Below are 12,686 nucleotides of genomic sequence, written 5' to 3'. Positions count from 1 at the left end.
ACATATTTAAATGGCATCCTAATTATATCGAATGGCCACCTAATCGTTACGTCCTCCTTTAGCGTCCAATGTATTAATTATTTGTCTTTAGCAGTGCGCCTGGTAAAATTTCACGTTGCCAAATCACGGAATTCATTGAAAAATCGGTAGTATCTTTGCAGAGGATACGAAGAGTTGAAGAGTGTTGATCCAGAACTCTCCAGCACCTATTCTAGAAGAGAAAGAGAGAGAATTTATTTGTCATGAAAAAATGATTGACAATAATTAATTATTTTCGATGTATTCCGAAATACCTTACTTTCCCCTTGCAACAAAACAATAAAATTAATAACAGTTCCAAACGTTTTATTTAGCTGACAATATAATTTTTCGTTCCATTTTTTATCGAGGTCAAAACATATTGCAAAAATTTTGCGCCAAAACATCTATAAAATCGTCATTATATCGAATTTCTCAATAGTTCAAGTGATTATCTCGTCAGATAGACTCATACTGAAATCTTTTTTTTCCTAAATATTCTAACCTTTTTAAAATATAAATTCAGTGTTTTTATTTTTTGTTGATTGTTTATTTGTGATTATTAAACCTTTTTCTAATACAAAGCAATACCTAGGTAATACAATAATAAATATTATACTAATGGAAGCATATTAAATTTTTGTGTGATCATTAAATTTGATCAAAATTATAATACTACCCACACTCTATTCAGTTTACTGGGTCAGCTGAGTAGACTATCAAGACCCATAAAACACACCATAGATAAATATAATAGCCTACTACTTTTTATCCCCGTTCTAACTTGTAAGTGCCATTACATTAATTATTGGTGTTAGTTTAATCGAGATTGTAGATTGAATTTAAATATATGCATGATATTGTCTTCCTGGTAAGAAAAACATATAATATATGAAGGTATATTGATAATATACGGCATGCTGAAGGTAGACCAAAAATACATATTATCTGTGATAGCTGATGGCAATTTAAAAAAATCGTTTTTCGTTTTTAAAATGGAGTGATGAATTTTTTAAGATATTACTTTATGGTAATATTATAATAATTTCTGAAATGTATCGTAAATGTAAAATCACAGAACAGAATATTAATAAATATAATTCCGATAGGCTATACCCCAATACACTACATTTTGACGCATGGTTTTGAATGTGTGAGTGTCATACTGAAAAATGAAACACTCATTATAGACGTGCAATAATGTGTGTTGCAACTTCCAATATACCAATATTGAATGAGCGCCAGTGCATAAAATGAGAGCAGTTGTCAGAACACCATTTGTAATATTACGTATTCTTAATTCAACGAAAACAAATAAGTATGGCTGATAACTGTGCACTATTTTTGTCGGATCGCCAATATCACACCTACACTATTATCGTTTGGATTAGGCAGGGTTTAATTGTATTTTAAAAACTAACCAGCACCATATACCCGTGGCGAATGGTGGAGGTAGGCTCTTAAGATCCGTCATAAATAGTGCACACTAAACTTCGTCAGTCATACGTATTTGTTTTCATTGAAATAAGACTGCAATTTACAGATGGTGTTGGTTAGTTTTTAAAATTCAATTAAACCCTGCAAAAACTAAACCATAATAGATAATAGTCAAAAAATACTTGTCTACCGATAAAATATCTAAAACTATGCAATTTAATTATATATACTTTGGATATTTTATAGATAGAATAATATTTTTTTATCTATTATAGTTTGACTTAGGCGAGGTTTAATGAATTTAAAAGAAACCAACCAACACCATTTGTAAACAAATAAGTATAACTGAAAAGTGTTAACTGTTTTTGTCGGATCACCTATATAATAGCATAGCTAAACTATTATGGTTTGGCTTAGGCAGGGTTTAATTGAATTTTAAAAACTAACCGGCAAAATCTGAAAATTGTATTATTAGTTCAATGAAAACAAATAAGTATAACTGACAAAAACTAGTGTGCACCAATTATCGTCCATTTAATTCTAAACTATCATAAACGCCAAGCCATAAAATGTGAAGGAAAGAAAAAATTTAGAAATTACGAAACTATACTTAATTCGATTTTAGTTCTGTAATATCGAAATATTAAAAAAACATTTTCTGGATTTTTTTTCCAATTACAAATTTATAAAAAAATGGCAAATAACGTCACTTAGGATACTTAAGAAGTGGCATTAAAATAATTGTTTCTTAAATTCAATATAAATCTATGCATTTAGGTTTATATAGAAATGATGTAGAATCTTCACAGCCTACCTCCACCCCTCACCACTGTACTCCCGTATGGAAGATGCCTTATGGCACGGGTTTTTATTCTTATTAGTAAGAAAGGTTTCAAGTCGGCTAAATATATACTTCATACTTAAAAAATCATAATAAACCCATAAATGCACTTAATGCGTTTACGATATTATAAATAAACGTGTTAACTATTTAATATGGATTAGTGACGCTTCATCAAAATAAGCAAGTTAATTGTTTCCGCGGAGCTATAAAATCTCGCGAACGACTGCACTGCGAATTAATTCACATTAATACTTCAATCAGAAAAAAAAACAGTTTCATAAAACCTCTTACAATAAATTCGTATAATTTTATTACGAGGGAAACGTAAGAAAAAAAATGGCTAAACTAATTTCGTTTTTTCTCGTATTCGTGTTTATCTATGGTCTTTTTGATTACACAGAAGGGGTAAGTGATTTTATTTCAATATATTATTTATAAAATTAAAATTACTAGAAATATATTTGTATGCACGGTTTTTTATTATAAATTATAAAATTAAATCGTATGTATTTATATCTTACAATACAATGATGCGACAGCGTATTATTAAACAGGTTTCAATATTTTCTTTCATCACTGTCTATACTACAGAATAAATAAAAGGACAATCTTTCTTAAATTAAAATAAATCTAAAACAGTCGAGTGAAAAAAATAAAAATTGCACAGAGATCATCCCCAATCTGGTAATAAGTTTATACTTTATGTATTTTCATTTGCGTTACAAAAGATAAAGTAATATTCATTTGATAATATTCATCTATCATTGGCTAACTTAGGGACTTGGAGGCCTGAGGGTTTGACTGATTTAGAGCCCCTCCCCCCCCCCCCCCCCCCACGACAAGAATTAAAAAAAAACAAAAATTTTAACTACAAACTTATCTCTTTCTTAGGATCACAATTATCATTTTAGTGGTTATTTTTTTATGTACAAGTAATATGGCAAATACTTTGAATTTCTGAAAGATATTTTTTTTTAACATTTTCTTATAATGTAATAATTTCACACCCACCCACGATGGCCGCGTGGATTAAACGCCGACCTATAGAGTCGAGGGTCCCAGGCTCGAATCCTGGGTCTGGCAAGTACACATATTGTTTTTCAATGTGTGTATGAGTCAGAGTATGGATCGTTTTCTCGTAAAAATAAAATTTGCTATTACAAACATCATATGATCCTATAAGGATCGGACATGGTCGAAAGAAAATAGAAAAGTAATTATTTCATTACTGGTTTGAGCTTTTTCGAGGCCCCATTGTAAATATTCTGGTGAATCTATGACGTCATAAGCGTAAGAGAAAATCGCCGCTGGCAATCTACCCTTAACGTCTAAAGGGAAAACCTGGCTGATTTATAATATTATGGAATATTAAAAAAAAAAACTCTCATTAATTAAAATTTAAATTTGATTTTCATCAAGGAGCTTCAGTTCACGGTATTAATAATTAAAAATTAATCTCTATCTTCCATACTTACATATAAAAGTCAAAATAATATGTTTCTTGATTTAATATTCCTACTTAGCCACAAACTGGCATCTGCATAATATAGAAAATATAAAATTTGTTTGTTTTCAAATAATATTCCCTGCCAATTCCAATTTTGAATTTACACGATAGATCAAAATAAGGTTTGCATATTATTATTTTGGATTCGATTTTAATTCGACGTTCTTTTATATGATTTAACTGACAAAATGATTTTTATTTTGATATGTTTTATGTCTAAATACTGATATTATAATATAATTTACATTGTAATATAAATCGATACCATATTTCAAATTTCAATAGGGAAACAACTCAAAAAACCTTGTTCCAAGATAATAGCGTTTGAATTTTTTGCAGAAATTCTCATTTTAATTTTAAAGCCTTGATTTTTAAGAAAAGGTACTTATGTTTTTTTAGAAGTATTCAGTTTAGTGGAATTCAGCAATGCACGATGAAAGTTTTAGAAAATAATAAGAAAATAACCCATAAATTCCAGTAGATATATAACTGAATTAATGAATAATCTCAGAAAGGGTTTTTAGATTTGTGATGACACAATGAAGAAAATGTTGACTCTTTTTTTGCTTTACGTTCTTTTATTTGATTTTACTGTCAGAATGATTTTTATTTTGATATATGTTATCTAAATACCGATATTATAATATTCAATAATGCAATTTACATTGTAATATAAATCGATACCATATTTCAAATTTCAATAGGCACAAAACTCAAAAAACTTTGTTCCTAGATAATTGCGTTTGATTTTTTGCATAAATTCTCATTTTAAATTTAAAGCCTTAATTTTTAAGAAATAATATTTTTTTTTATATTCAGTAATGCACAGAATTTTACAATTTAATAAGGAATTAACACAGAAATTCCAGTATATAACTGAATTAATGATTAATCTCAGAAAGGGTTTTTCGATTTTATGACATTTTGACTCTTTTTTGCTGAAGTGTAAAGAGGAGACCTTTTTAAATCAAATGGCATTATTAAGTCAAAACCTTGAAATTTTGAGTTGTTTCCTTATTAAATGGAGTATCGAAATCTATAGCCTGGTACATCAGCTAGTAATATAATATAATATTAGGCGGCTCTCGTGGTGCAGTGCGTAAAGCGCTTGCCTTCCACCAGAGAGTTCCTGGGTTCGATTCCCGGTCAGGACACACAATATATATGTGTTTTCCTCAAAGCCTGGGTGTCTGTGATTGTTCAAAATTACTAACAACCACCTTGTACGAAAAAGCAAGGACATCGTTATTAATAATTCTGAAAAATATATATATAAGATTAAAGAAAAAAACCTTGAATCATCCAAGTACTTGATTTATAAATTCAACACGATAACGCGATCGTCATTCTGTTGACTGAGTTGCACTGGTATCCTCATGAAAATCCTCACAAAATAATAAATATTGTTTTAGTTGTCAAAGGCACAGGTAAAACAGGCCGCGAAGCTAATGAGGAGTGTCTGCCAACCTAAAAATAAAGTCACAAATGGTTAGTAATCTTGATTTTATTTCGTTTGTTAGTTTTTAGCATTAATATAAGATTGCATAGAATCTTAAAAATATTCTATTCTATAAAAATATTCAAATATAGATTTAAAACACACCTTGTAAGTAATTAATTAATAGCATTGCTTAGTGGAGTAGAGATGTGGATTAAAATGATGTAAGTGCTATCTATGTAACCAAGTTTAGAGTATATTGTCTTCAAATTTAAATAAGCGTTCATAAATTTATTTTATTTGATTTAAATTTTGTGCTATTCCATTTGAGTTGTTTTTTGCGACATATTCAGAATCTATGCGCATTCTCCAATGGTAAATGCACATTGAAATTAATACAATAAAATAAGGTTTGAAGACAAATTTTAAATATTTGAAGTCTTCTGTAAAAACCCGTAGTAGATACATTAGACGCTCACTATTAACTCATTCAAAGCGCGTTAAAATGTCATTAATAGTAAACAATTGAACTGAAATGGATACAATGGTAACCGGACAAAACAGAACAGCCAGGGGAAAAATTAAACATTAATTTTTGTGGAATCTATTTAGGTTAGGTTAGGTCAGAGGGGGGCAAACTGCGGCCCGCCATCATTAATTGTACTTTTGATTACGAATAACTTTTTTATTATTTTTTAAAAAAAAATTTGACAATAGATTAAAATTTGTTTAGCAATAATACGCGATCCATTTTCAATAGATATTGTTAGTGTACCGACAGAGCTACAACTTGAGATTATTGATCTGCAGTGTGTCACTGATTTAAGAGAATTGCATCGTCGTGAAGAAATCTCCAAATTTTACAATGCCCTTAATTCAAATTCGACCAACTTAAAGATTATGCAAGAAAAATGTTACCTATATATGTGAACAAACATTTTCGATCATGAACCTCAATAAAAATTCTTTACGATCAAATATCTCCGATGCCCATTTACAAGCAGTTTTGAGAATATCAACTACAAAATTAACACCTGAATTAAAAAAAAAGGTTAAAAAATGAACAACAGTTTCATTCTTCTCATTAATTTTTTTGTAATGTTTATTTTTCGTGATAATAAATAGTGTATATCTAAAAATGGTATTTTACTTGCGGCCCGCCGCTCATTTTGAATTCTTGAATTTGGCCCTCCATCCAAAAAGTTTGCCACCCCCTGGGTTAGGTCATTATTTCGTTATAGCTAGTCACCCATTCATTTGAACATATTATATTGATTAAGATGAGATATCCTAAGCTTGCCGGCAACACCGAGTTAAATCCCGTTTATTTGAGGCTTTCTAGCGATTAGGAATGCAAAAATTAGGTATATAATTTGATTTATTATGGTGTATTGAAAATATGTGCTATTAAAAATCTATCAACATAATAGAGATAGGACAATTTCAATATTAAATTTATATTTTTCCTGAAAGGTCATAGTTATATTTATCGTTGTTCTGTTTTGTCACTGTTCTGTTTTGTCATGGAAACCTGTATATTATACAGATATGTTGGTCTACTCTAAATCCTCACCTCTCGATCAGTTCATCAGGGATCATTTTCCCTTGAAATTTCTCAACTGTTTATGTGCGTAATACATACTAATATATTATATGTAGTGAAGTCACTTGATCCTCAGGAGAGCAATTAGGTACTTACTTATTTGATTAATTATTTCAGATCAAATTGATAATATTAAAACCGGTGAGTTTATTGAGGATAAAAATGTAATGTGCTACATAGCGTGCGTGTTCACAATGGCGCAAACAGTGAGTAGATATTATTTTAACCAGATTATTAATAATTAATCTTAAGTTGTGATTATATTATGCTGCACGTCGCGTACTATCACGTGACGTCACAGTAAACTGCCGCTACGGGAAAAAAGTGTGTAATGTCGTTTTTCTTAGTTTTTAAAATGTTATCAGACTGATGCTTCTATCCCGTAGCACATTTTGAACCGTTAAACGAACATTGTCAGTTACCAATGAGGTCACCTCACGTTGTACCGCACTGCATCGACACCGGCACGACTCAATGAAAGTTTTTTATCGTTTTCTACATGCCTACACATTTCGATTCATGTCAAAATCACGAACATTGTCAGTTAGCAAAAGCTAAGCCGAAATCACCAGAACAACAATGAGATCACCTCACGTTGTACTGCACTGCATCAACACCGCGCGCAACTTCCGTCACACGCCAAACGTATTACATCGGCGCGCGCAACTTCGTCACACGCCAAAAATACACTTTGATCTGTTTTCCCAAACCCTCCAAAAGGAGTATAACTTCAAAAATGGCCACCATATTGCGAGAATTATAAAATCGGAATGACAACTGAGCGATGTTCATATTTTATAACAACGTTTTTATTAGCTCGTATTCTTATTTGTCCGGTGGTTGTTTATCCAGTACAAATCTTGCAATCGATTTTTAACTAACTTCCCGACTAGGTAGACATTTTAAACTTTTAGAATATATCAGAACACGATGCTAATGCATTCTTTTAATTTAATACTTTTAGCCATCTTTAAGTAGAATTGAATTCATTTTCAGTTATCTCTGTTTTTAATGAAAAGTTATTTCGGAAGAAATCCGTAATCCAATCCACTATTATTCGTTGCTAAGGGGGTGGTCCAAGCAACCAAATTATTAATATATACGTGCGTTACTATGAAAATCAAAATGACATTTCAATTCTATATTTGTTTGTTTGTTTGTTTTTTATTTACTTCATATCAAATACAAGTTTGAGCATAATAATTCAACAGAAATTTTAAAAACGTTGTATATAAAAAGTTATTTTTATCTTGTAATTATTTTGACACAACTTAACCATGCTTCTCACGTGTGCTAAATAATTTCAAAATGTTCTAATTATTTGAATAAATTTGCAATTTTTCTTTTACATTTTCTGTCGCCAGTGACATGACGCTTTTTTTTATTAAACAATGTTATATTTTAGGTAAAAAATGGTAAATTGAATTATGAATCAGCAATTAAGCAAGTCGATATGATGATGCCGGATAATATGAAGGAACCAACTAAAAAGGCGTTGACAGAATGCAGATACGTTGGTATGTAATTAAAAATTAACAAACACGAACAAAGTTTTATTTAGTATATTATAATATATTATGTCAGTAGCGACGGGTGAAGCTAGGCTGTTAACAATAGACATAAATAGTGCACATTTAACTTCACAGTCACACTTAAGGACCCACGTGCGCCGCGTAGGTCAAAATGGAGCTTTTATGCTATTTTCAGAGCATGATCCTGGACATTCCTTAGACGTTATAGATAATCTATTTATATATTTATTTTAAACATTTGATGACCGCTTAAAGTATTTTTATTACTTAAAATAGTATTCTTTTAAACCTCTCGATCTAATGTTTTTGAATATAGTCATATTTCAGTACATCCATGTGCAGTGGTGTTAAGATTTTTTAGGTTTATTAATTTTTAAACGCATTTATAAAACCATTAGTAAAATTAATGTTAACATTATGTAGTGAAATATTCACGATAAAAAATTATTTGACCCAAATTTTACAAGAATTTGGCATTTTATTATTCAAAAAATGGGCACGATTAACACATTTGAAGATAATTCTAAAGATACTGATTACAAGCTCCGTTTTTGACCATACAAATTCAAATCCTACGAATATTGATTGTTTTATAATAATTATTGACCTAAGAATAAGGTAGTATTTTTTTGAAATACGCCATTTCTATTGGCATTTCCCAGTGGTTAAGGCTACAACATACGGCCGTAGCCATAAATTGACCAAAGATAAATGAAGTAGAAAGTAAGATCATGTTAACGCGCGTTAACCGGAAAGAAAAATATTTTTTTTCCAAACCGTAAAAGAAAAAAAAATCTTCTATAAAATATTTAAATGTATGTAAGTATGGTTTAATTGTATGATTTTAGATGTTTTATAGATAAACGAATATTTTTACTATTATCTTGTATGTCTTGGATTCTTCTTCTCTTCTTTCTCGGCACTGCATCCCGGGGCGGGATTTGGCCTCCTCTACAATTGTTCTCCACACGCTCCTTTCCCTGGCTGCTCCTCTCCAGTCTCCAGCCCTCCCCATCTTTATCCAGTCCTCTTCGATATAGTCAGCCCATCTCTTCTTTGGTCTGCCCCTAGACCGTTTCTACTGTGGGATCCACTTGGTCATGATTTGGCGTCCTGTGATCAGGCATTCTCTCAACGTGTCCAGCCCACCTTAGTCTTTGGGATCGACAGAATTTCACCACCGTTTCATGTTTTATTAACTCTTCTAACTATGTCTTGGTTTAGGCAGGGTTTAATTGAATTTTAAAAACTAACAAACATTATCCACACACTGTAGTGTTAGTTCAATGAAAGCAAACACGTTTGACTGACAACGTTTAGTGTGCACTATTTATAACGAATCTTAACAGCATACCTATATTCTATTTATCTATTTTGGTTTGGTTTAGGCAGGGCTTAACATGTAGATATTCATAATTCAACGAAAATAAATAAAATGACTATGCACTATTTCTGTCGGATCACTCATCAGTACCTAAACCATTATGGTCGTCTGGTGTAGGTAGGATTCGATTAAACTTTAAAAACTAACCAGCACCATCTGCAAATTGTATTCATAGCTCAATGACAACAAATAAGCCTGACTGACAAAGTTAATATTAACAGCCTACCTCCACCCCTCGTCACCGGTGTGTGGTATTATTGCAGAATAGTAGCTCTGCGATATTAAAAAAATATTGACATAATATCATGTTAATATTATATTTCTGGGGGTACTCTGCATCTACCGTATATATATATATATATATATATATATATATATATATATATATATATATATATGGACCGCACGCCACTGACGACCGTAAATACCCAATTTTAAAATAATTTAAGTAGTAAAAGTTATGGATGTGGCTACATACAAGCATTTATGCTTGAAAAATGTCACAATTTTGAAATGGTCGTCAATATATCAGTGACTATATCTTGTATAGGAATTGCAATACCTGTATTTCAAAACCGGTATCCCAGTAAATTTCGATACCGAAATACCCATTTTAGAAATCGGACAATGCCGATATATTCGGTATTAAAAGTGAAAAAAAACGTATTAATTAACATAAAGGGTTTAACATGACTGTGTTTTAGTCGGGTTACGTGATGATTGGTTTACTTCCGTTGCCCTTCAACGTCCTTGAAGATTAGCAATGGCACGTGCAATAAAATATTAATATTTTAAATAGCTTTTTATATAAGTATGTATATGTATTAGTAAATACTCATATTTTTCATATATTTCACGAATACGTGTATTCAATAGAAAATACCCTAATCTGGTATAATTATTTTTCTAGGGGATGATTACAAAGATATTTGCGAAGCATCTTTCCACACTGCAAAGTGCGTTTACACCGCCAACCCAGAAGTTTTCGTTTTCCCATAATTGTTCGTATTAAATATTAAATAAATATCATATATTTAATAACATCTTCTACAAATTGGGCGATTGAGAAGTAAACTGAGCCAACTCTCAATTTTAGCCAGTGACAGACTCAGTGGTCGGCAACCTTTTGAGAAACTGGGTAAAAAAAATCAATTATGAAAAATTTATTTGGTTAGTGGGTAAAAGTTTGAAACAAATTTTTAATATTTAAAAAAAACAATTTTATGTTAAAAAAAAATACATATATATCTATACGTGTAAATGCAAATTTGTTTTATAAAAACATACATATAATATAATGTTTTGGTTTCCTTGGTTTTGATGTTTTTTTTTTGCAAGTTTTTCAACATTTGGCAAATACGTACCTAGTTGTCTTAAGTCGAGCACAGGAATCAAGATTCTCTGATGTTCATCGATTTCGCAGAGTATTCTGGAGGCATTTTCATTTGAGAAAATTTTTGCTCACAAGAATATGTTGAACCAAATGCTGATAATAGAGCAAATGCGATTTTTAAGCATGAAATTTTTTGTGGTAATGACGCCCAGCATGATGATATTGCATTCATGTGGTCATGTTCTTCACGTTCAATGATAACAACGCAAAAAATTGACCTTCAGTTACTTGGTTAAAATTCATAACTGAAAGTCCAGTTTAACTTTTTTAGTTATTGGTATTTTCAATAGGTAAATAAATAATTTTATACTTAAAAATAATAATTTCAAAAAAAATATTATATTTTCTTAGCGTTTAACCCAAAATGTTGTAGTGGGTAATTCAATTACCTGCGGGTAGTAGGTTGCCGACCACTGGTCACTAGATATTATAACGTAATAATGAAATCTACTATAGAACAGTTTGAATTGTATATAAGTATTTATAATTGTCCTGCCTATGTCAAGTTTTTTTTTGTAGATCATAAAACATTAATTAAACATTAAAACAACGATTTACTTATCTACCTAGAATACACACAAATAACGTCTTAAAAAGCTGATTGTATTGTTTGTTTTGCTTTTGGGCTCAGTTTTATTCAAATTGGAATATAATATGTATAAGTACTTCTACAAATAAATTACGAAACATAATATATCCTTGTCGGATTTGTTTTTTTCATTTTTTTCCCTTTATGACGCTTCATACAGTTAATCAGGGTGAACTTTAAACGCCCCCAGGGCTAAAGAGGCTATACCTCAGGGCCCCTAAATTGATAGGAACCCCGGGGCTCTTTGAAAGCAGTTTGAGGCAAACGAAACAACTGCTTGCGTCGGCCGTGCGAATTAATTATTCATATGCAGGCCTTGTGAGATTCCATTCATCCAGATGTCGTCGCTGACTCTCAATACTTTATCATCCTTCATGAGTACAAAATGTGACATGTCGTTTCATCCTTATTTAACTATTGAGAGGTTTTTTTAATTGCTATCCATTATCATAACTGTCTATGGTAGAAAATTATATATTGCATAAATCGGCTAAAGTCTACAGCTATTCGGAATTTGACTCAAATGACAAACTTTTTTTTTTACATACCGTGAACATTACAAATTACAAATTATATATGCAGGATCACAAAAACAGTATGAAAAGTAAAGTAAAAGGTACAAAATTATAAAAAATATATAAATTATAAAGCATGGAAGCACACCGAATGAGCTAAGTGGACCTATTTTACAACGTTTTTATTAGTTCGTATTCTTGTTTGTCCGGTCGTTGTTTGTCCAGTACAAATCTTGCAATCAATTTTTAACTAACTTACCGAGTAGCTAGACATTTGAAACTTTTAGAATATATCAGAACACGATGCCAATGCATTCTTTTAATACTTTTAGCCATCTTTAAACAGAATTGAATTCATTTTCAGTTAATTCTGTTTTGTATGGAAAGTTATTTCAGAAAAATCCGTAAAAAGTAAAAGACTATTAT

General features: G+C 30.8%; 1 protein-coding gene across 1 annotated transcript; it reads left to right on the top strand.

Annotated features, from left to right (window-relative positions):
• The first annotated feature begins 2,568 nt into the window (after nt 1–2,568).
• On the top strand, nt 2,569–10,910 carry LOC147070715 (general odorant-binding protein 72-like). Its single transcript, XM_085948900.1, has 5 exons — nt 2,569–2,704; nt 5,219–5,294; nt 6,965–7,053; nt 8,253–8,364; nt 10,674–10,910. Exons 1-5 carry the CDS (start codon nt 2,636–2,638, stop codon nt 10,760–10,762), a joined length of 435 nt encoding a protein of 144 aa, XP_085805026.1. The 5' UTR covers nt 2,569–2,635; the 3' UTR covers nt 10,763–10,910.
• The last annotated feature ends 1,776 nt before the right edge of the window (nt 10,911–12,686 follow it).

The sequence above is a fragment of the Rhyacophila brunnea genome, unplaced genomic scaffold (assembly GCF_057557595.1).
Source record: "Rhyacophila brunnea isolate RB1 unplaced genomic scaffold, BYU_Rbru_1.0 scaffold_21, whole genome shotgun sequence".
Taxonomy (NCBI): domain Eukaryota; kingdom Metazoa; phylum Arthropoda; class Insecta; order Trichoptera; family Rhyacophilidae; genus Rhyacophila; species Rhyacophila brunnea.
Note: the sequence above shows the minus strand (reverse complement) of the source record. Positions and strands in the feature narration are given on the sequence as shown.

Coding starts and splice junctions, on each gene's coding strand:
- LOC147070715 (XM_085948900.1), top strand. CDS start 2,636: ATGGCTAAACTAATTTCGTTTTTTCTCGTATTCGTGTTTATCTATGGT. Junction 7,054..8,252: donor TGTTCACAATGGCGCAAACA/GTGAGTAGATAT, acceptor GTTATATTTTAG/GTAAAAAATGGTAAATTGAA. Junction 8,365..10,673: donor GACAGAATGCAGATACGTTG/GTATGTAATTAA, acceptor TTATTTTTCTAG/GGGATGATTACAAAGATATT.